At 32.0% G+C, this 26,027-nt stretch overlaps 1 protein-coding gene across 1 annotated transcript; it reads right to left on the bottom strand.

Annotated features, from left to right (window-relative positions):
* Nucleotides 1-215: 215 nt before the first annotated feature.
* LOC127737906 (multiple epidermal growth factor-like domains protein 10) lies at nt 216-26,027 on the bottom strand. The gene is made up of 7 exons (XM_052248875.1): nt 25,935-26,027; nt 24,686-24,747; nt 22,580-22,688; nt 3,723-3,778; nt 2,625-2,675; nt 859-967; nt 216-329 (listed from the first exon to the last, which is right to left on the bottom strand). Exons 1-7 carry the CDS (start codon nt 26,003-26,005, stop codon nt 311-313), a joined length of 477 nt encoding a protein of 158 aa, XP_052104835.1. The 5' UTR covers nt 26,006-26,027; the 3' UTR covers nt 216-310.

Below are 26,027 nucleotides of genomic sequence, written 5' to 3' on the forward strand. Positions count from 1 at the left end.
CTGCTGAAGAAAAAAAGTAATGAAAAACTCTTAAACTAGATCCGGCAGATAAAGACTGAGTTAGGATTTGCTAAGAAGTGTTGTATGATTGCAATACAAAAACTAGTTGTCCCAATTGGACAATATACTTATATCTATTAGCTCGAATTGTAAAATGTGAATACATGCAGAATACTGAATTGATTAATAATAACTTTCCACTTAAAATTGATTCTTTAATATATAATTTTATGATTAAAGCTTTTTTCTAAAATTAGATGTGGTTGACAGTATGGAGGTGCAAATAGGCTCAATATATACAACAACGTGTTTACGAATTTCCAAGAAACCTACAAAAAGTAAACAAAATACATGTGTTAAACAGAACAATATAAATGTTAGGAATAAAGGTTTATATATTTAATTGTGCTTGTTAACATTTTTGGTTTAAATGTTTCATGTATGTAATTGATATCTTCTCTGTTCTAAGTGGGTAAGAGATATAAGTACACAGACTTCAATAAGCAGTAACCTGTCATATAAAATGTTAATGAATGTGGGTATACATCAATGAGACAGCAACCCAAAGACACAAACTATAAATTTAAAAGTATATGTTGATGTCAACATGCAGTCTTAAACTAAAGGACTAGTGACACTTTTAATTGTAATCTTCAACTGTCATAAATGCGTTTGGCGTAAAAATTGAGTTCACCATGCATTTTTTCAAATCTTTAAATTGTAACTTTAAAGCATGAAAATAGTTTGAATTTTGTAAACGTAATATTATAGTCAACGGAAAGTTTCAAGCATCAAGGAGGTGTGAAACTGTCTCGAATTTTGACCTGTTCGTTTCTACTAGAAAATAAAACTACTTACCAATGCCAATATATCAAACTTGAGGTCATTGATAAAGATGAAAAACACAAAACAGTCGTACAAGTTATCACTAAAATCTTAATCCAATTAACCTGCTGTATATCTGAAACTTGAAGTACAGAGGGTTTAATTGTATTTTGTGTTGTTTTTGTTTTGTTGATTTTTTATTTTTTTGTATTGGTTACTTGTATTTGTTCTTTTCAAAATGTCTAGTCGAAAGTTTTAACTTTTAAATTTCTATTCTAGGTTTATAATCAATAATAGAAAACTGTTTATAAAGTAATAATTCTTTTAATATGAGTAAGGGATGTTAATACATCAACCCATTGACGCAAATAAAAACTGAAGGACACTCAGGAGTCAAAATACGGCGATTAACATCAATAGGAAAGTGTATATACAATATGTCTAGCTATGATAAATACCCCCGGACTTCAACGGTTAACGTTTTATATATTTATTATGTAAACTAAGCAATACTTCTGATACTGAAAACGTTTGCAATGTTTTCCCGAAAATTTTGTCTCGTATGTGTTTTAAGGTGCTGAAAATGCGTATACTTTGATAACATAAGAACACCGTAAAAAGTATTATCATTAACTAAGGAGTTCTATTATTTAACAACTGAATTTAGCACATGTCTGACCAACATTTAAAAAAATAGTTCAGGAGTACTTCCGAATCGGCTAGTTGTAAATTCTTAAACTGTTTAAATTATTACATGACATTTCCTTGTAAATTTTTAAAGTACCCATTGTCGATAGAGTGTGGAAAAGGTGATGCTGTCATGTAATTCTATTTATAATTTATAACGTAGTGTACGTAGAGCATGCGGTGTACGTACTCCAATATTTATTCAGGTTTGGAGTTTGCTATCGCGAGCTAATCTCCCACATTTTTTTAAAATAAAAATTACACGTATATGTAACTCTAGACTCTTTTCTTCCCTTAGTGGTATTATACATGTACCACGTTTTCTAAAATTGACATTTGTTTTGTGTTTTCCTTCTTCGACAGACTTGACATGATTTTTTTTGTAAGATTTCTTTGCCCAAATTAAAACATTTTGCTTCTCTGTTTGTGATATTTGACGGACATTCTCTTCTTTTTGTTTATACCAATTTTGTCTCTTCATTTTACTTGCCCACCTAACGATAATATAATTTTAAACAAAAAAACACTGAAATAGCTTCACCTTTACGGATCAAAATATTCTACAAAGCAGTTCTCAAACAAAAAGTCAACATCTATAACGCAAAAGTGTACTAAAAAGTTTTAATTTTAAGGAAACCTCGAAGCTTAAAAGAATTCAAAAACTGTCTAAACTTACACCGCGAAGACAAATATTGGGCGGAGGAAGCGGTATCTATGATTTCTTTAATCTCTATTTTAGGAGGATTAAATGGGAGTACGACTCAATCAGAAAAGTTTGGATTGTTAATGGAAAGACCATCGTCGATGTATATGAAATTAAATAATCTTGCTTCTTTGATCTTATTGTTTTTTTTACATGTTTCTGAAGGACCTTCGACTCATATTAAAATAAGAAAAGGTCGACAAGAAGAGGCGCGCAATAAGTTCCAATATGAATGCCGACAACCTGCTGGAAAAGTCTATCTCCTAAAATTGATAACACCTCTACTGTTTCTAATTTCAACGACATTTCCAATAATTTATCAGTCCAAAGCCTGAAAACTTCAAACATGGAAGATGGTCTCGTATTACTCATTTTCGTTTATATTTAATATGTAGAAATGCTGCCATACCTGTTGAATTCGAAGTATCATTTGATGTATGAAATATCCTTTCTTCTATATCTATACATACAAAAGTATGAATCAAAACAAACAAAAACTTAGCAGTGTGACAACAAATTTTGTGCATGCAGTAATTCCTCCCCATCCCCCCTTTTACGAATAACGATACATTTACGTCTTACTTGACAGTATTACAAAAACGTTTACTCTTGTGCTCATATCTTCAAAAGTGCATCTATTCATTATACTGTCTTAATTGTTTAAGTCCCTTTGCCGGATGTAATGTGTATGCTTTCAAACAATATAACAATTTGCCTTTCAGATATTTTTGTTTTGAGTGTACTGATCAAGGTTCCAGAAAACATGCAAGGAAATCGAAACAAAAACAAATTTCGAGATTGGATGTTCCCTCAATATAAAAGCAACTATGTATTTGAATGTTACCTTCTTAGAGATTCTGAAAAAAGAAGTAAAATTGCGTCGGCCTTTTGCTAAAAAAATTACCTATTAAAATAACAATTTATATCTCGGAAACTCTTATTTGAAATAAGCATGAGGGTTGAAAAGGGTCTAACATGCGATAAAAATAATATCGGAGCTGATATACAAAATGATGTGTCGTAATCAAATTAAACCGAAATAAACGGTTACTTTTTCTTCATTGCAAACTCCCAATGTCTTTTGGTTTTCTATCTAATCAAGGTTAACGCAACATTGTTATATTGTGTTTTGTATACTGTTGTGTGTCTTTTGTTTTTTTCTTCTCTTGTTTTTTGCCATGGCCTTTTCAGTTTATTTTCTACTTATGAGTTGGAATGTCTCTTTGGTATCTTTAGCTTCTCTTTTATCCATACTTCATTTAAAACTGTCCTTTTTCACGATTTGTTGGCTTCTAATTTGGTATGGCGCATTGACACATCTTTTAAGCATGTATTCATATTGAAATAAATTTCAGAGTTTAAAATAGTCAACATAGGAATTAAGGTTTATTTTTTCTAATATGGTAGAACTTAATTTTTTTTTCGCCTAATCGTTTAGAATTATTTATTTGGTAAATTTCGCATCGTAATATCTTGCATCAAATCAAAATTGTAACCATAGTATTACCTGTAGTACAATTAGGGAATAGAGAATCACAAATGCATCCCACAACATTATTGCACCTGAAATACGAGAATATTTGTGAGTGAACTATCCATCGTTAAATACGCATAAGCTTAGATATCAATGATTAGAAAATGTGTATTCTACTATTACGTTTTGCATTTGCATGTGAAGAAAACAAATGCAGTTTTATGAAGCAAATAACATGGTAATTATTTATTATAATTTTAATATACATCAAAAACGATTCTCCTGTATTGTGTTTTAAACAGACAAAAGGTGACCGCTAGCTTTGTCAGATGAAACTAGAAGTTAAACAAGGTCAACAAAACATGTTTAACCCCGCCGCATTTTTGCGCCTGTCCCAAGCCAGGAGCCTCTGGCATTTATTAGTCTTTGTATGTCTTTTAATTTTATTTCATTTATAAGTTTTGGAATTTAGTGTGACGTCCATTTTCACTGAACTAGTACACAATTTTATTTAGGGGCCAGCTGAGGACCACTTCCGGGTGCGGGATTTTCTCGCTGCGTTGAAGACCCATTGGTGGCCTTCGGCTGTTGTCTGCTCTTTGGTCGGGTTGTTGTCTCTTTGACATATTCCCCATTTCCATTCTCAATTTTATCAAATATAAAATGTGGTTTGGCAAACAAGTTCTGCCTCTACTATTTTCACAAATCTGATAGTAGAGAAACATTACAAAATAACTGATAATATGTTCCACTTATCGCAGTCAAATTCCTGTCCTCTTTTCCTCATTTTTACATCCCCATGTGTTTGCTTGAAATCATCAACAGGTTACGAGTGAGATGCTAGAGTACCGTTCCAAGATTGGAGAAAAATCTCTATTTTACCATGCGCATAGTTCCAATGATAAAGAAACGAAAGAATATGAAAAAAATAATGCAGAAATGATGACTTGAATGAAAATAGAAGTTTTATTTTAATCTGCATCATAAACTTCATATCTATTGTATTAGGTTTGTTCTGTCTGCGGAGTCGTATGGCCTAATATCTAATGACACTGCTGTCTCATTGTATTTGTTTTAAGTCTTCCAAAAAAATGAAAATATTCATTTAAAAATCCCCCTGATTCAAACCATGTTACGAAATATTATATGCATGCTAAACAACCGCAAGAAAGACTGTAATTATAACATGTTCAAAGAAAGCACATGCTAACGGTACAACGTAGAATCCAGAATAAGCGCTTAATACAAATACTATTAGCATATGGAATTTTATTAAACATCGTATTTATCACTTATATACCTGAATAATTATTAACATACTATAGTTTTTTTACAAAGCTATATGCTTGTAACGAGATCAACTTGAGATATTTTAAGTAACATACAAGGACAAAAAGAGTGCGGAAGATACCGAGGGGACATTTAAAACTCAAGAGAAACTGCCAACTCCATGGCAAAAAAAAAAAAAACAGAAAAAAGACGACGAGACAAGTAAATTCATAAAACACTACACAGAAAACTAATGACGAAACACCTCGAGCCGTACCAAAATCAGGATGTGATCCCAGGTGAACCGAAGGGTATTCAGATCCTGCTCCACTAGAGACACCCGTCTTGTTACTGCTAAGAGAACCGTTGGTAAGCTTAATTAAGTGTTTAGGGATCACATAATGGCGGATTAGTATGGATTAGCTACATAAGGAAATGCCGGAACCAAGTCAGGAATATGACAGTTGTTTTCCATTCGTGTGATGTGTTTGGGCGTTTAATTTTGCCATTTGTTAATGGACTTTCCGTTTTGAATTTTCCTTGGAGTTCGGTATTTTTGTTATTCTACTTTTTAGTAATTGACTCTTATGCAACCCTAAGACATCACCAAATGCGTAAACCATCGAGCATGTATTGTGAATTGATACACGTTTTAGGACAAATGATAGACAAGACTATTTCATGTAGATACAACACAAACATTTAAAAATAAAACATAAACATAAGGTACAACTTAACAATTAAGGCAAGAACAACAAGAACCCCTTTTTAACAAATATAAGGGGGACCTCAGGTGCTCCGGAAGGCTAAGCAGATCCTGTTTCACTAGTTGCACCCGTTGTGTTTCTCATGATTAGAAATAGTAATTTGATGAGTCTAATTCGGTGATGTCACAATAGTGGAAATGACGAGATTGTGGCTACGACAATTGGAAAATACCAATGGTCATCTGTAACACAGATATTCTATAATGGTCAACCAACTCGTGATGGCGTTCGTAAAACTTCGAAGGGATGACTTTTACTTTACTATTTGGAACCCTTAATTCATTAGCTTCCTTGGAAATCATGATAGGAAACCTAAGGCTAGTCAACTGGGAGATATGAACACCATATACAGGCGCTGCTGGAATGATGCTACATAAAAATGGAAAGTTCACAATTGGAAAGCTGATGTCATCCCTTTTGTCGTAAAGTCTTTTGTTTTCAAAAGTTCAAAAGGACCAACTTGTTTACTTGTTAATTTATTGATGTAAGCTTAAGTCAGCATATGAGACCAACTTTACTGTATATTTGGTATTCTTCACGAGTATTCTATGTAGTGTTACGAGTTACAATTTATGACTAAAATCACAAAGACTCATCGAAACAACATCTGATACAAAAATCTGATAACACTTTTAGATATTTGGATGATATATTGGCTCTTAATAATTACGACTTCAGTAAGTACATTAAAGAGATTTATCCTGCTGAACTGACTTTAAATAAAGCTAATACTCACAAAGAACACTGCCCTTTTCTGGATCTTGTTATCTATATCTTTAACGGGAAGCTGGATACCAAAATTTATGATAAAAGAGATGATTTTTCATTTCCTATTGTTAATTATCCATTTTTAGATGGTCATGTTCCCTTGTCACCATCTTATGGTGTTTATATATCTCAACTTGTTCGATTCGCTCGTGTATGTTACACGTGCTTGATTTTAACGAAAGAAAAAATTATAACACCAGGGTTTTCGATATCACAAACTTGTCAAAACATTTACTAAATTTTATCATCGGTACAAGGACATAGTTCGTAAATATAAATCAATGTGCAGACATCTTAAACGTTCAGGTATTTCACATCCAATCTTTCAAGGTAATATTCAATACAAAGCACAAAAATGTCGTCATTCACCTCAAAAGCTAACCAAACCTTTAAACAGACTTATTCAGAAGGGATATAGTAACGATACTGTTGTCAGGTCATTAAAGATGGCAATTTTTGGAATTAATATTGATTCACTCATATGGTCTTTGCATCGGAAATAAACACTTTTTCTTCTCGTATATTTTATGATGGTATGATTGACACTAAACCCCTAACGGAAGGGATTGTGCTTGATTTTCATACGATGAAGACATAATCTTTCAATCAGTTTAATTGAGGGGTGGAGCTGGCATGTCAGTAACTGCTAGTAGCCCTGTGTTAATTTATGTATCATTGTATTTTGCTTAGTTTCTTCTTTTACCTATTCTGAAATCGGACTCGGACTTCTTTTAAACTGAGTTTTACTGTGCGTGTTGCTGTCTATTTGTTTATTCTACATTGTCTAGAGGTATAGGGGGAGGGTGGAGACCTAAAAAACATGTTAAACCCCGCCGCATTCTTGCATCTCATCACGGTCCCAAGTCAGGAGCCTCTGGCCTTTGTTAGTCTTGTATGTCTTTTTAATTTTGGTTCATTTATATGTTTGGGGTTTAGTGTGACGTCCACTTTCGCTGAACTGATATACATTTTTGTTAAGGAGCCAGCTGAAGCCCGCCTCCGGGTGCGGGATTTCTCGCTGTGTTGAAGACCCATTGGTGGCCTTAGGCTGTTTTCTGCTCTTTGGTCGGGTTGTTGTCTCCTTGACACATTCCCCATTTTCACTGAACGAAAAAAATGAGGTCGAGCATTTTGGTGATGTCGGTCTTTTTGTTTTCTTTTTAATCAGAGTATATTTTTACAAAGTATGACTTTTCATTTCTTAAAACAAGATATTTTTATCTACTACACTACCAAGAATTTACCAATGTTTTTTTGGTACATTTCTACCCTCGTACATATCAGTACTGTTCGGCAAGACTAAAAACTTGTAATGTTATACTTTCTATTAATTCAGTACTGTTTATTATTATACAAAAACTGTACAATTACTAATTCTATAAATTCAGTACTGATTTTTTCAGTACTGTTTCAGTACTGATTTTGTCAGTACTATTTCAGTACTGTTTCAGTACTGCTTTCTTCGGTACTGTTTCATTATGATACTGATTAAGTCAGTACTGTTTCAGTACTGATTTTGTCAGTACTGTTTCAGTACTGATTTTGTCAGTACTGTTTCAGTACTGATTTCTTCAGTACTGTTTCATTATGATACTGATTAAGTCAGTACTGTATCTGTACGGAACATTTCATTACTGTTTTAAGTATATTCTTACTTTTTTTCAGTGCATGGATTAATGTGTTCATTTAAAGAAAGATGTCATTTCTTTAAGTACGTAGCTGTGCACTTTAGTTTATTTATCTTACAATTGGTTAGAATGTTTACATTTGAATGCATACAGTGATGCCAATTTGAAAATAAAAAGAACTGAAAAACTAATCAACTAGGTAATTATGTATTAATAGCAAAATTAAGGTATCGGTGGTCTTAGGTTGTTTTGTACATTTGGGTTGGGTTAATTGTTCTCTTTGACACTTACCCCGTTTCCATCCTTTTCTATACTGTGACATGTTGATGATTTCGTTATGTTTTTTTATTTCTCTGATTTTTTGTTCTGATTTTGTTTTACTTTAGGTCCAGCTCTTCAACAGTTATTTTAGCTGATTTTTCAATATTTTGGCATTGTCAAATTTGCATCTCATTCTGGTGCGGTCAATTGATATGGTTTATGTTTTTAGTAAGTTCTTATTAATATTGTTTTTATATTTGACAATATCATATTACATGTATCTGTGTCTTGAATGAAAAATTTTGTCCTGCATTTTTTTTAGTTGTAATCTGTCCTGCCTTTTTATTTTACACTGTGTTCGGTCCTGCCTTTTTTTTTTAAAGTTTATTTTGACTTTTTTTTACCTAAATTGTCATCCTGACTTTTTTTTTGCAAGTGTCTCATCCTGCCTTTTTTTTTTACTCAAAACTCCTGTCCTGCCAATTTTTTTCAAATTTCATCCTAGCCCCCCCCCCCCCCCCCCCCCCCCCATAAAAATCAAATGGTAGCTCCCTAAGATTTTTAATGGTTAAATAAATTTATTGACAGTCATTGGTAGATTTCCTTTTTTTGTATGCATCAATCATGCTGCAATTTCATTCACTTGTAATTTGTGTATTGTGAATAGTATCTGCATTGAGGGTAACGTAGATATGAAAAACTCTTGTAATCTGTCCTATTAACTTTAGCTTCAAAGCATATTTAACTAAAAAATAAATGAAATTTTGTGTAAGAATTAATAGGTATCCTGTTAAAGGGAAGTTGAATGGGTGAATTTTAAACTGCATTACTCAGTAAAGCATGTTCACATGAGGACTGATGACTTAAGTCACTTTCAGGAAACTCTTGATTTGTAATTCCTCAGAAAACTGTAATGGATTTGCATATTACAGACAGACATACAGAGGTTAAAAAAGTATCAAAATCTAAAGACCGATTTCCAACAGAATGATTTTAAAATGTCTGAAGGATGTCATTTGGTACATAAATTAACCTTTTTGATTTTTTAGCATAAATTCCCACAAAAAGACCTTCTCCTTTCATGAAAAATGACTGAATCAAATATACCTCACATTACAAATTACATAAATTATAACAAGTTACATGGATTTGAGTTACTTTTTGAAAATATTTCAATACTAGTACTAAAAACATGATTATTAATTTTACATTATTCCTGACAATTGTTGTCAGGTGGCTATGTATGTATGTATGTACGTAGATCCCTCCGTTTACGGAGCACCCATCGAGAGCTGCGACTGTACAGTGGAATCCGTGTAGTGACACTCCCTATCGGGATTAATGACGATGTGTCATTAATGTACATTTTTTTACCATTAAAATACATGCTTTGCTCATCAACATTGATTTTTTTGTTAACTGAATAAAACAAGATGAAGATCTCAAATGTTTAACTTTCTCTTTTTATCTACTGCATTCACTTTCATTGCAAGTACAATAAACAGTAATCTTAAGAATTAACAGCATGATATAGTTACAACATGTAAAATTTCTCTCTCAATTTGATGTTTTTAATCACTGTTTCATAATTCTGCTTCAATGTTATTTTGCACTGCTCTTCCAATGCATGTGATATCACATATCTTCGCCAACTTGTTTCTGAAAAAATAAAAGGTTGATTATAACACTGTCAGATTTCAATGTTATCATGTTTGTTAAAGTCCAATAATAAGGTCAACTATAGGTCAACCATAACATAATATGTATAGTGTACATGCATGGCAAAAGATGGTATTACGTAAATAAAGGTTCATATTATCATGGAGAAAAATGAAAAAAAGAATGGAATAATGTATGGGTTACCTACTTGAAAACTGATCTAATACGATTGGTAGAAAAATTTTAGCGCCCCAAGTCTGGGTTGGCAAATTTCTATGTTTTCAATATAGGCTGCACTCTGACATTCTTAAATTGTTTTGTTATAAATTATGCCGTTAACTTTTCTAAATTCAATTGTTTCATATTTTTCATGTCTTCGTCTTTTGTAGCCGACTATACGGTAAGGGTTTTCTCATTGTTGAAGGCTGCACAGTTGCCTATGATTGTTAATATCCACTTCATCTGAAATTTGGTGGGTAGTTGTCTCATTGGCAATCATCCAACATTTAATTATTTTATACAGCAGTTTAAAATATTTAAAAAAGTATTCTTGTTGTTGAATTTTTCATTATTTGTAACAGTGGCAATTCTGATTAAATTATCATTTCAATCTGTAATCCAGTTTTAGAGAAGGAGATCTTTGTTTAGATTTCCTTTAGGTTCATATGTTAAACTATGTCCTGATGGGACACTCATCTTTGGATCGGCACCAAATCAAAACATAATCTGATTATTCGAGCACAATATCAATGCAATCTGTCAAACAGTTAACTGAGGTTTTGTGTACGGATATGTACTTCCTATAGGATTCTTTGTTAACCATATTGACATCTTTCAATTGTTGAATGCTGCTCTCTATTCTTTTGAATTAATCGTTGTTGGTTTGTTGTCTCATGAGCGCACTACAATATTTCATGTTCTTGAAATAAAATAATACGGACAAACTGAAAATACTTACCTAAAAAAATCCTAATTTCTCACCAGTTCTATCTCGATCTCATATATTATCTATGCATTACAGTTTTTAGTTGTTGATCTATGCCTTTATTTTCCTCATAGACTTATTCTTTTTGTTCTGGTAGGATCCATTTTTGGAAACCTATAACAATAGATACTGCATCAAATATTTTGCATCAATTTGTAAAAAGTTGTTATTCCCAACATGCTTTTTACGGTATTATTTATGAACCTAATACTTTATAAATTGTCATTTGAAAAAGTACATCATGAGAGAAAGATTGTATCGAAGTGTCACAAAGTTCTGTCAAGTGGTTCATGAGCAATTGATGACACATGGGACATAAGGACAAAAGGACAGACTCCCCCATCTTTAAATACATGTACCATACCCTTTAGCAGGTGGGTTAATTCGCCACATACACGAACAGGAATAAAAGTGCCTGTCCTATTTCAGGAATCTTTGGGAAATAGTGGTCAATTGAAATATTATAACACATTTATATAACAAGAGTGTCCACGCTTAAATGTCGTGCCTGCTTTACTGACCATGCACTATTTCTTTTGGAAGTTTAATGCATAAAAGTACCACAGAAACTTGACATGTTCAATGATCCATGACAATGAAATTAGAGTCTGTCAAATTATGACAGTCAATTCTATAATCATAGATAGGACAGTCCATATATCACGATAATGACCAGTTTTTCAATAACTATTATATAATTAAATTATTTTGAACATGCATGTAATATTTGCCACTGGACATTAAGCACATTTTGAATACATGTATTGTAAGTACTTTATGAATATGTTAGTATTTTTGAGGACTCTCAATGACTCAGTAGGAATATTTTTATATAATGGGATTATCCTCTTGAAATAAAGATTATTTATACGAAATTTTGTTCAATAATTATGTGTCGGATTATTAGGGTGTCGGTTCATTGGGTCGTCAGACTTTTGGGGTGTCGGACTAATGGAGCCTTGAACCGACATAAATTAAATCATTGACCAATAAAAAAATATATATTTCTACAAAGTGTATGTACATGATCTCTTCATATAAATTTCACATGCAGTTTCCCTTGTAGTATGAAAACCAGGACAAGACCGGTTCAATCAGGAAGATTAAGAAAGCAAAGAAAACTGTGCACTTTATAAAAGGGTCTGGATGGGGTTTCTTCATTTCTGTATTCTTTAATATTTTATACCATTTTCACTATTTATTATAAATTTTGCCTGTTATTCTCTTTTCTTTATATTTAAGCACCACATTATTCTCTATTCTTCATGGCTACTTCATAAAGACAAAAAAGGGACTGATATGAAAGCCTGCCATTCTAAAGTTGCATTAAATCCGTGAAAAAAGAAGGGACATTGGATAATTGTCTGTTTTCTGTTTCTTGGTCTTTTCTCACTTGCCGTTGGAGGCAAAATTTATGTCTCTTTAGTTTGTATCTTATTATAAAAGAATATAGGTGAAAAATATAATCCCGCTAACATGTTTAACACCGCCACATTCTGTATGTATGTGACTGTCCCAAGTCAGGAGCCTGTAATTCAGTGGTTGTCGTTTGTTGGTGTGTTACATATTTGTTTTTTGTTCATTTTTTTTTGTACATAAATTAGGCTGTTAGTTTTTTCGTTTGAATTGTTTTACATTTGTCATTTCGGGGCCTTTTATAGCTGACTATGCGGTATGGGCTTTGATCATTGTTGATGGCCGTACGGTGACCTATAGTTGTTAATTTCTGTGTCATTTGGTCTCTTGTGTAGAGTTGTTTTATTGGCAATCATACCACATCTTCTTTTTTTATAAACAAATATATGCAAGTCTAACGTTCTGTTACCCCTTATGGAACCCGTTTGAACTAAATTCCAAAGGAAAGACTATTTTGACATAATATTTTTTTTTTGTTTTACACATAAATGTCAACATGCATGTGAACCAAATGTATACACATTTATTGTTTGTTTGAAAAGGCAATTTGGGTGAATACAGTTGTGAATTTGACTGCATACGTCTGACGTTAACGGAATCAAAAGTAATTTTATACTGTAACTTTATGTGCTAAACCGTTATATAATCCAGATGACACTGAGGAAAAAATCATTCATTGACATTGTTAATATTCTATTCTTCTCGGGTTTTTTTTGATGTATTTTTCTTAATAATTACATGCATGAAGTGTGTATTTATGTTCAGAAAAATAATTAGAGTGAGGTGCACATATTCGCCGGGGACACAATTTCGCCGTTTTATGATTTTGAGGTGTAAAAACTTCAAAGGACGGATGAAATGGAAGAAATATGCCGGTAAATTATATTTTTATAACAAATATGATTATTTTTTTAAACTTAGACAAGATTTTGGCACTTATCGCAAAGGACCAAAAAAACGGACAACGTTTTGGTAAATGTTGTTTTAAGCTGCAGTTATGTGGTTTTAAATAGATGTGTAAAAATGGCGAATATGTGTCCCCCTTTGACGAAACATCAGGAAATTTCAAATTGCCTATAATCTAACTTTTCAGATGAATTTTTTTCAAAGAAACACGTTTTCAAGCTAAGAATATTTTTCTTTTGATGTTATCTTCATATAGAAATATCAGTATACTCCAAAAACATAAAGACCTGAACATAAACTGCAGAAAACATGGAAAATTATGGCGAAAATGATCACCCCACTCTATTGACTAAGCACTAAAAAAGTGCATTGAAATAGGATCAAATAGGCCTAGTTTTTTGTCGAAATAGAAGACAAAATATAAGAAATTATATCAGGATGTTCACAAAAAAAAACAAAAAACGAGTAAAAGTATGATTTCTTAAGTTTGTTAAACTTACATGAACAATAGCAATTCGTAGACGATTCGAAAAGGACCCTCCATCTCTGACTTGTCGCGGAAATCGTCTGTTTCTATAATTTTAAGACTTTTTGCAAGTGGCTTGTACAGTTGGAAAGCAGGTCACGGTTTGACCCCAAGTCTATCAGCAACAATAGAGTCACGTGACCGTGAAAATTCAGTAAAACTACGGATGAGACAAACCTCACTTTCACTTACTAAAATACCACTGTCATGGTAAAAACTTATTGATCAAAATAATCTTGAATACACATAGTTTTAACTCGTCAAAACTTACACATCAACTCAAAGTCCTTTATTCTTTATTTTATCTTCAAACTTGAAGTTTGTGTGAAAATTGTCAAGGCTCCCGATCGAAATATCTAAATATTTTCGAGGAAACTAAAAATGATGGGCTGAATTTGAATTTAATAAAGCATCTCATTAAGACAAACACTCGATATGAATATCTAGGCAATACAGTTTTGGATACGCAAACGTCAAGTTATGTTCAACACGAAGCGGTGGTTTTTTTGCCGATTTGTGCAAGTGGTTATCTCCCCTTGATATCACCAGTCAGAAATAAAAATCCACCAAAATGAATAAAAAGGAGTTTATTTTACAAAAATCAAGAAGAAAATAAATGAAAGTCGATTAACAACTATGTTATTATAATATTAAGAAGAGATACTTCTCTACTTTTCAGAGAAGGATTACAGGTAAAAATTAAAAGACAAAAAATTGGTAAAAATTTGATCTAGAAACATAGCTGAATTGATATAAATTAGCTCTGGCTGATGAAATTTACTTTCAGTTTGTAATTTTTATAATGGGATATGGGATCACTCCTAATGGATTTTTTTTAACTACTTCTAACAATGTTTAATGCAATAAAACATACTGTATACAATTTAAATAATCTTTCTGAAAAAAAAATAGTACTGACCATTTATATTTTATATTTTAATAAAATGGGACCAAGAGTCACAATTTAGTAAAAAAGCCTTTTAACCCAAGCCTATGTTTCTGAGTTGAACAGTACAGTACTGCCTAGAAAATATCATACAGAAAAAGGAAAAGTTTACCAAAAAAATGACAAAAATTCTGTAAAAAAAAAATGCTTAACTAAAATTATAAGTGAAAGTGACATAATTTTGAATTTTAAAATCATTATTATTGTAAAATTCAACTATTAGATTTGCTAGCACAGTGGCCCTTGTCCAATTTCTCAGGGTATTTTATAGATTATGAAAGTACACATTTTGAAAAAAATAGGGCTAATCTTCTCTTCAGGTTGCTATATCTGCTGCTTTACATATTCAAAGTATTGTATATTTTACCTGAATAATGGGATATTAATCTCAGAAATGAAAGTTGCTATGACAAATCTTGTGCATTTTACTTTAATAATGATCAAAGATGATTAAAGAATTTGCCATTTGAATAAATTCAATTTTGTAAGAACACATCTCTATGAATTAATTTCTTGTTTGACTTGAAAAGCTAGCGTTTGTTCTTATTAATGTAGCTTACTTAGTAAAGAGATAATTAATAAGCAAGGTTTGTAACTTATAAAATATAAATATAATTAACTGACCTTCATTTCCTTTTTTCATATGTTTTTTCCTCCAGAAATTTTCTTTTCAATGCATTTTCTATTGCTGTTTTTGTGCTTTTGTTTATTCATAGACCATCATTAATTTGTCATATTTGCTTCCAGTATAAATCGAATTTTCTTAGACCTATTATAGTTTCAAACGCCATAAAGAAGAACTTTTTTTGTTGTTTCACTTGTCCAATGTGTAAATTTTCACTATGCACATGACCCTGGCACATATTTTGTAAACGTTATATGACGTATGTTGAAAAAGAAAACAATGTCACCGTCAATTTGTGTAGGGGATCAAAAAGGGGTTTAATTACTTTAAAATGGAGATATCGTATGGAATTGTGAAAAACAACAATTTTTAATCACAATTTCATTCATATCTATAATAAAATCAGTATTTTAGAGTACTTTGGAAACAGGTACAATGAAAAGAAGTTGAACTTTACTGTTTTGAAGTAGAAACGCAGCCAAAACCAGGTACAAATTCACATGACTGGTGGTCACCAAAATTGATGTATAATAGTAAAAAATGATGGCTTCAAAATTGTGTAGAAATTTGAAATAGTTTACCCGGTTTCATTTGAGATTATTACCGTTCTTTTCTGTATTTGGATACGCAAACGTCAAGTTATGAAAACTCGATGTTTTTGGCGAACAAAAAAGATGGCTGAAATTTTTTGGAACGGACAGGATAAAGAAATAGCAATAACAAGCTATTTTTGATAATGTTTGCATGACGTATTTAAACTATATTGGTCGCAAAACTTACAAATTTTAAAATTCGATTATAATAAAAGCATGACAAGTTGAATTAAATACTTTAAACGTCAATCTTTTAGCAGATTGATTTGGCGGACTTTTTGACGTCACGGACGACTGTAGCGCCACCTAATTAATTCCCCCTGCTATTGTTGCTGATAGAGCTTGACGACAACGGACGTTTCTAAAGACTTGCTTTCCAACTGTGTAGAACAATATTTTCTCTGCTGTACATAGTCTCAAAATCTTGCCGCCCTCTTGCTGAGTGTTTTTCTTGCTTTGTCGCGCCAAAAGCATATTGACGTTTCATATCTGTGACGTTGCAAAACTTGTGCCTCTCTGTAGAACAGCGCTTTCCCGCCGTCCATAATTTTTCCCGCGTCAATGGAGCCGTAATTATGAAAAGCGATGTAAAAGTAATTTTATGAAAACTATTGCTCTAAGATTGTTATAAACGATGTTTTTACTACAACATTATTTAAAAATACAACTTTTAACCTTGAAATATAGTTTTTTTTTATCTTTCTTGTCTTTATAAAAAAAAATGAAAATAATATACCCATTGCTACTAGCTTTATAAGCGCTTTTGTTTTATCTTTGTCAAGTGAAATGCATAACTGATTCTTAACCAAGTTGGCAAGTATTGCATGCAATATTTAGGACGTCTGAAATTTAATGTACAATAAATCTGTTGCTAAGTGGGTCCTACAAAGTAAAAGTTCTGTGATGAATTGCTCAAAATTGAGGTTTTGCTAAGTGCTGGGAAAGGATGATTTGTAGGATGGGGGGGGGGGGCCTAGGATGAAAAATTTTGTTCTGCATTTTTTTTTTAGTTGTAATCTCTGTCCTGATTGAAAGATGTATGAAAAAAAACTGACGTTTAACAAATTTCTCGAAAGTACTAGTATGCAACATTTTACATGAAAATGACGAACTAGATAAGTAGTAAACACGTTAAATAAGTTGGTATTACAGTACTAACAAGCTTATGATCCTGTATCATTTTTTGACATCCGTTTTAAGTATACAAATAATGCATTTAATTCAGTTTGCTTCATGACCTTCATTCCCGCCAAAATCGTCCTTTTGGCGCCGTCTTTTGACATTGTCAGAGCTCCTCAGTATTGTGACGTTACTATGGACCTTTGACGTTCTACACAATCAACAAGATTTGTGTGTAGAAGCCATAAATGTCCCTTTGGCAGCAAGAGGGTTAATATTGAACATAGTATTACAATTGCCTACGTTTATGTGATTGGATTTCATGACATCATTTATTGTTTTCAAACGTTATTTTTGCACTCGCACTGACATTTCAACAAGTCAACAGTTCAAACTTCTTCTGGACAAAAGGTATGTTTTAAAACTGAGAAAATTGTCGCATGGCTAATTTTAAACACATATCCTAAGTAGGAAAATACGCGTTACACATTGGCGGATCTAGGCGTTACTATGGACCTTTGACGTTCTACACAATCAACAAGATTTGTGTGTAGAAGCCATAAATGTCCCTTTGGCAGCAAGAGGGTTAATATTGAACATAGTATTACAATTGCCTACGTTCATGTGATTGGATTTCATGACATCATTTATTGTTTAAAAATCTTTTCTTGAACCCTTCCGAGGATAGAACCAACGACCATTAATGCAATAAAACAACCAAGGTGGTTTGTACAATATGACGTAATTTCAATGCCAATACTACTTCTAAACAAAGTCAAAATTTGTTCGAAGAGTGTCTTTGTTGTAAGCAACATAAAACAACCCTATCTATGGTGATGTTTAATTTGTGTGCAAAATACTAAATTGAAGACATATCATGAAACCCTCCCCCCTTTTATGGGACGAATAATGAATTTGAATGGGGACATATAGTTGGAACCCCCGCCCCTAACCTTTTATCCAGTGTTGGGAAACCTCTTTTAAAAATGGCTTGATCCGCCCCTGGTTACAGAAATTTCTGTAAATGCCAAAATTAATGCCATGGCATTTGTAAAATATTAATGGAGACGCTAAATCGTGGGTTGTTTTGAATATTCATATTATTACTACTTGACCAAACGTTATGAAATAATATCAATCAATACTTAATATTTGAGATTTATAAATCCTGAATGTTTCTGAACATATGATAAGGAAAAGGGGGGTGGGCATCGGCGGATCCAGGGGGAGGGGTCCGAGGGTTGGAACCCCCTTTTTTTTGGCGATTAATGCATTTGAAAGGGAAAATAAATTTGGGAACCCTATCTCCTGATTTAGATCCCCTTTTTAAAAATTGCTGGATCCGACCGACACATGCTCGTTTCCTCAAATCCTGTGTTTTTGTCACACAGTATTTTTTTCCGATCTTTTCCCACTTCCCACTTCTTTCTCTTCTGTCCCGATCCCACTTGTTCCTATTTTGACCGGATTTTTTTACTATGCTTCATTTATTTGTGATACATTTTGATATTAGTCCACCATTGTCCCAGGTGCCAACAAACTTATATAATCCCGCCACATTGACTGCTATATATTGTTTATTATTTTTTCTTGTTTGAAATGTTTTACAATAACATTTTAGTTACTTTTGGATTTTTTTATTCAGCCATGCTGGATCTATGCGACCACTCTGGTTTTGGAGATGGTGCAAAATACTAAGTTGAAGACATATCATGAAACTAATTATGTGTTTTTATGACTTGCAGAAACTTTCTACACCATTTTAATCATCAACTGCAAACTTTTGACATGTTATAATTATTATAAAGAGCACATAAATAGACTGATGGTTAAAGCTACATGTGCATGAAATATTTGTCACTGGCAAACACCAATACTTCGAGGTTGATAGATTTAATTATCATATTTTGCTTTTTTTATTCAGGAATAAATTATCAGAATGATTAACAGCATAGAAGACAGCCGCTGAAATGGGAACGTACGATGTGAAAATTAAAGACCTATATACAGAAGGATGTATTTCAATATGCATTCATCAGAAAAGACAATATTTAATCATAAACCATGTAATTCCGAGTTTCGTACAAGTACCAAAACATAAAAGATGGATGCTTGTAATGAGCTCATATTAGAACTAGGTGAGTCCTCTGGAATTACCAATCTACATGTAGCAAGACACATCATATGTGAGACTGAATTGAGGAAAAGACACCAGCCAGGAAACTGACATTCTATAAAGCATTCTAAAGAAAAGATGGCAAAGGGGGGAGAGCAATAAAACATGATACAAGCAAAATTAAGTGTTTCTTTGATTGTTTTATTTATGAACCTTAATTACAAGGGTCATAAAATAATCAAGGGGTTATATAGTACAATTGTAGCCTAAGTTTCTGCTGAATTTAACTATATTTTGTACTTAATATATATCAACAGAAATATTCTTTAAATAATTTAAAATGTGCAAATCTTATTCCACCGTTATATAAAAAAAAATGTAGTGGTGCTTGCAGGCAATATTTTATGAAAAATTGTTTTCAAATTCACCAAAAACTTGCTACATAGCAAGAATACGCCATGTTTGCCAGCTTTTACATAAATAAAAAAAAACTTAAATGTCACTGGTACATCCATATGAAATAAAGTCTGCTGCTGCTAAAAATCAAGATTACAAACTATGTTTCTAAAAGTAGATTACAACAATACTGAACTCTGAAAAATTTTAAAAAGCGGGGAAATTTCATAAACATCTGGCAAAACCAAACGCTCAAGCACATCAAATAGCAGAACGAATGGAAAACAACCGTCATATTCTTAACTTGGTAAAGGCATTATCTTAATTTTCTCATAATAATAATAATCCCAGTATTTCAAGTATTCTTACTCTGAAAGGAAAATATGAAAGAAAAATCATTTGCAACTTTACAAATTATCGGCATGAAAATGATTGACATTTTTGTCACAGACTTCATATGTTTATTTGACAATAAAGATGGTTATATTAAAACAATTGTTATGATAAATAAAAGAAATTCCAGTTATGATAAAAAAAAAAGGAGATGAGACATTGTTTTATGTTAATTACAATACATTGCCTAACATATTAAGATATGGAATCATTAATGTCAACATGTTTTAAGCAATAGCAAAATACCAAAAAATGAACAGTATTGAAGATTCTTATCTTGTTAGATATTTGTATAAATTGTGCGGTTTTATACACATTGATATTGTAAAATATCAGACTCGAACCACAATGTAAATCTCTCTGGTGTCGATTGCGTATTTTTTTTTAAACACAGAAAGACAGTCGCAATGAAAATCAAGGAGTAAACAAAGACTCATAAAACCAAAGTGCATTTACAACAACAGTTAAAATATATAAAAAGAAACAACACCAACTCGACTAAAAACCGGGAATGAATTCATGTGCTTCTAAAGGGTAAACAATTCCCTTGAGAAAAACCGATAAACTGCTTATCTTGCTTCATTTTTGTTGTTTTTCCCTTCACTTCAATAGTTTTTTGATAGACGAAAGTAAGCTTGATACTTTTCCTCAGTCATTTTCACGTCGCTAAAAAGTCCTGCTCAGCAGAGTGATATAGTCGAAGAGAAAAACCATCAGTTTTAATATGTAACCAGCTAAACAAGGATTATAATAATATAGTCACAGAATTATCCAACCTATTTTTGGATACCAATTGTACTCAGATGCACATGTGTCAAAATTTCTCTAATGATAGAGGTCAACACTGAATCAGCGATGTCTACACAAGATACAAAATATAAAAAAAATAAAAAAGAGTCATCAACATGTCACAATATACCATACTATACTTACTTAGTTTATAAGTTTTCAGTTCCCAATATTTTTTGAAACAATATGCATTCAGATTAAAAAGATAAACCACACCAAATCGACTGCTACAGCTATACCTAAAGAAACAACTATTTTTGATATATGGATAAGGTGCGCACTGAAAAGTAAGTATTTACTAAAAAAGTAAATGACAAACATCAGAACAATAATAGTACTAATAAAATCGGTACAATTACAATACTGACAAAATAAGTACTGAAACATTACTGACAAAATCAGTACAGAAACATTACTGACAAAATCAGTACTGAAACATTACTGACGAAGTCAGTACTGAACTAGTACTGACAAAATCAGTACTGAAACAATACTGACAAAATCAGTACTGAAACACTACTGACAAAATCAGTACTGAAACAGTACCATCAAAATCAGTACTGAAACAGTACTGACGAAATCAGTACTGAAAAAAACAGTACTGAATTTATAGAATTAGTTACGGTACAGTTATTGTATAATAATGAACAGTACTGAAATAATAGAAAGTATAACATTACAAATTTTTAGTCTCACCAAACAGTACTGATATGTACGAGGGTAGAAATGTACCAAAAAAACGTGGGTAAATTCTTGGTAGTGCACAATATCGTCCTCTTTTCCACGACGAAATGTGACTTATCCCAAAAAATTTTCTCGACATAAGCAATACGACGCCTATCACTAATGGAGTAGTTGATGGCTTTCGTGATATTCAGTCTTAAAATTATTTAAGATAGAACTGTTGTCTTGTCGTCCTTCTTTCTATTTGCCACGGTGTTGTCTGTCTTTATGCGGTGTTTGGTCAGCCCTATTGTTGTCGTTTTTTTCCCCAGAGATTACTACCACAATCGGTAGCTTATGTACTGGTATGACATCACTTTGATATCAATATTGACATCATAATTGTGTATTACTTGGTAGATGCCATAAGTCCCCTAGTGTAGCATAAAAAGGTAAAAAACGCATTTGTTATTATCTATAAATTGATGATTAAAAAATTATCTGTAAAAAAAAATGCAATTATTTGTAAAATTCTATATTTACAAAAATGTATCTTCCAGATTCACAAGCATTCCTAAACTGACTTTTGTCTCTATTGCGCGTACATTTAAGCTTTACGGCTTCACTTTTTCTCATAATATTGGTTTCCGATTTTTCTGTTTTAAGCACCCATGACGAGAAATAAATTTTCGGAATACAAATATATAGTGCATCAAGTACAATCACGATATCGTGTGTTTTTTTTTTACAACAACAAAATATACGTGATTTCTAAAAAAACCTGCAACTTAACAAATTCATTGTCAAAATGCGTTACAATTTTTTAGAAGGTTAATGTAAATAGATAAAAAATATATATATATATATATTACCATGTAAGTTGCATCAACTCAGTTTGATTTAGACTTTATGGAATTTATCGAAATCTTTTAAAATAACTAGTTATATTGTCTCGTTCCATGAGTTACAATTCAAATTTTAAATAATCCGTTAGTGGTTGGTGTGATCTGTTTTACTGTCAAGTATTTTTGAAAAATAATATTATCCTTTTTGCGTAATTTTTACCGTTTATCATAACTACAGTTACATATGTGCTGACATTCTATTCCGTAATATCCCCAAGGACACGGCGTTTCGCATTTCCCGTTTGATCCAATATAACCTGGAGGGCATACTGAAATAAAACAAAAAGTAAAACAAGTTATACATCTGTATGCTTTGTAATTAAGAATCTAATTTTGTACTTGTTCAAAAAGGGAGAAACTCAAACACGCGTGCGCATGTATATTGCGTAGTAAATAAAAGTAAACATTTAACTTGTTAAAGTTGTTTGTTCTCATTGAATTAAAAGTTTTTATTTTTAAACGTCAATTGCCAAAACCCTTTTCTGAATTCTGTCAACGTATTCTCCTGTCAGGTGTAATTATTTTACATACGGATGAAAACTAAAAGCAACATTAATTGTCAAAATACGCATCTGATCCAGTTAAATTTGTACTGCTTATACTTTTTCTACCACTGAGTCAAGATCTCTGCTGATAAACAGTCAGCCCCAAGGATATCACCAGCCTAGTATCCAGTTCGTCGGAATTGGCATGAACATCAGAATATTTTTTTGTTGAAATTTACTGTTGCAGTTTTGGGGAAATCACTCAAGTTTAGGAATGTTTCTCCTGCGTGCATAGCAGTTATTTCTTTTTCGAATTTTGCTTTACTTTTGGTCCTTTTGTATTTTATCAGTTCCTTAACACGTGTGTATCAGTTTTAGATTTTCTAATATAGTTGGCCTCGAGCGTCACTGATGAGATGTTAATTGAAGTTACATTGATACTGTGTATGTTATTACTACAACTGGGTTCAGACCTCTGTTGATGGCTATTAGTCCTCGAGGGTATAACTAGCCCATTAGCTAGTACTTCAGTACCGGCATCAAAACACTCATAAATGATAACATGCTTCTGGTGGAGAGTTGTCTCATTGGCAATCATGCCACATCTTCTTATTTTCATATTTAAACTTTTGCAACCAGACGTGCGTTTCGTCTATAGTAAACTCAACAATGGCATTCGAATTAAACGAGTAAGTTTATTGAAATTTGCTATTATCAAATTTTGAAAATGAGTTTTACTAGGAATGTACCTCCCTCGTGCATATCTTTGGTTACTTGTCAGAGTTTGGATTTAACTTTTGTTCTTTTTGTTTTATCAATTTTTCAACGTTTAATGAACTTAAATGAAACACTATACTGTTTCTTCGAATTTATATTAGATTTATATTTCTAATAATATGGCCATGAGCATTACTGAAGAAAGAGTTATTGTACAAAATGTGCATTTCGTGCAGTAAAACTCCTACTTCAAATGTTATTACTACGACTTGCTCGTCACCTTTACTGATGAATTATTAGTCACCAAGGGTATCAACAACCCAGTAGCGAGTACTTGGGTCCAGACATGAAAATACGGAAATTGTTTCATTGAAGTTTGCCGTTATAATTTTGCTTGAAAAACGCATAAAATATTCCAGGCTTATAAATTGGCATACCAGACGCGCGTTTTGTCTGTACAATACTCATCAGTAGTACTTGAATGAAACCAGTTAGAAGCCAAATCAAATATTTCAAATTTTATATTAATGAAATAAATCATACGACTGATTTATTGTTGGATAAATGGAGGCTTAATGTCCAGCCGCAAATTTCCAAAGTTTTAACTAATAAGTAACAGTCTGCAGGATGATATGCTTTTACTCCCGACCACAATTTTCTTACGACCATCCTACTATTTTTTTTCTGTATATCATAGCTGCTGCATGCCTTACAGAAAAGTATTAAATATCAGTTTAAAAGTCTTTTCTTGAACCCTTCCGAGGATAGAACCAACGACCATTAATGCAATAAAACAACTAAGGTGGTTTGTACAATATGACGTAATTTCAATGCCAATACTACTTCTAAACAAAGTCAAAATTTGTTCGAAGAGTGTCTTTGTTGTAAGCAACATAAAACAACCCTATCTATGGTGATGTTTAATTTGTGTGCCATAAATTATTATTTTACAAATAGTGAACCAAGGCGGACTAAGATAAAGTAAATATATGACACACTATTATTAATTTACCTCTGCACTCTGGTTTTGGGATATCGATAATAAAGTATTTACGGGTACATACCTTTACAAACACCATTTATTTCTTGATGGTTTCCACAACAACTAGATGTACCATTATCATTACTATCAGAAAATTAATATATATATACAACAACAACAAAATTAAAGACGGTTGAATAACAAAATAGTTTTTTTTAGATATATTATTTAGAAAGGATGTTCAATTAGGTTTTGATTAAAATACTTAGTTTTAGTAGATCATAAACAGTAAAAGAGTAATTAGTGAGTTTATATAAGGTGTCATACCAACACAGCTGTCTTATGAATATGACATGTTATAGAATTGTCTTAGGACTTGTCATTGTCTTAAGTCAGACTAACGAAAGCCTAAGATAAGATGGGTCCTTAATTTTGTCTTAAAGTTAGGAAAGCTACAAATGATTTGTCTTAGGATGGTCTTAGGATAGTCCTAAAACCTCGGATTTTATAAGTCGAAATGAAAACTGCAATTATGAATAAATGTCCTCTATGTTTGTTGACTTCATGCATATGCAAAATTCTAGGCTTTGAATTACTACAATTATATTCCCAAATTATTTTTAGTGAAATCTATAAAATTAAAAAAAAACACGAATTTAGCTAAAATAAAATGACAGCAGTCACAGGCTGTATAAATAGAATTCTGATATATATAAGGTATACATGTTGAATTTCTACTGTATTTATTTTAATGATATTTAATATAAGGGTCAATTAGCTATTCAAATTGTTGGAATTTGAATATTGAATAATACAGATAATAGATTTCAAAATTTAAAATAATGGTCAGGCACATTGCGGTTGACAATTTTCATACACTATTCAAAATGTACATTTTGTTATACATCATCGGCTTTTAAATATTTGCCTTTGAGCGTTCCTGATGAGGGTAAGTACAGAAAAGTCCTTTTGACGCATGAAATTTATAAAGTTTTGTTGTCATTTGTTGTTTGAAGTTCTGAATCGAAGAATATCCGAAACCAAATAACTTATGTGTATATGAAGAAAACAGAACAAAGTATTGTTTTGATACAGACCATTTTTTATAAGACATAACATTCTTATTCATTTCTAGAGAAACAGTTAAACATTTTAAAAGTTTCGCCCTAATTATGCAAATATGGTTCAATGACATAATCAGAAATACGCCATCATGATACTAGCACCTCTAAGTACATAAATAAAGCACGGATACCTTATTAATTTTAAATTCTGAGGAAATTAGCTGTACCTTTTATATTACGTCAACGAATTACATCAATAACACTTACTGATTTGGTATTCTGCAAGTCTTAATTCCACAAAAAAGTACAATATATATCGCAATACATTGTAAAAACATTTTTATATCTAAAATGGCTATT

The sequence above is a fragment of the Mytilus californianus genome, unplaced genomic scaffold (genome assembly GCF_021869535.1).
Source record: "Mytilus californianus isolate M0D057914Y unplaced genomic scaffold, xbMytCali1.0.p SCAF_4, whole genome shotgun sequence".
NCBI classification, from domain to species: Eukaryota; Metazoa; Mollusca; class Bivalvia; order Mytilida; family Mytilidae; genus Mytilus; species Mytilus californianus.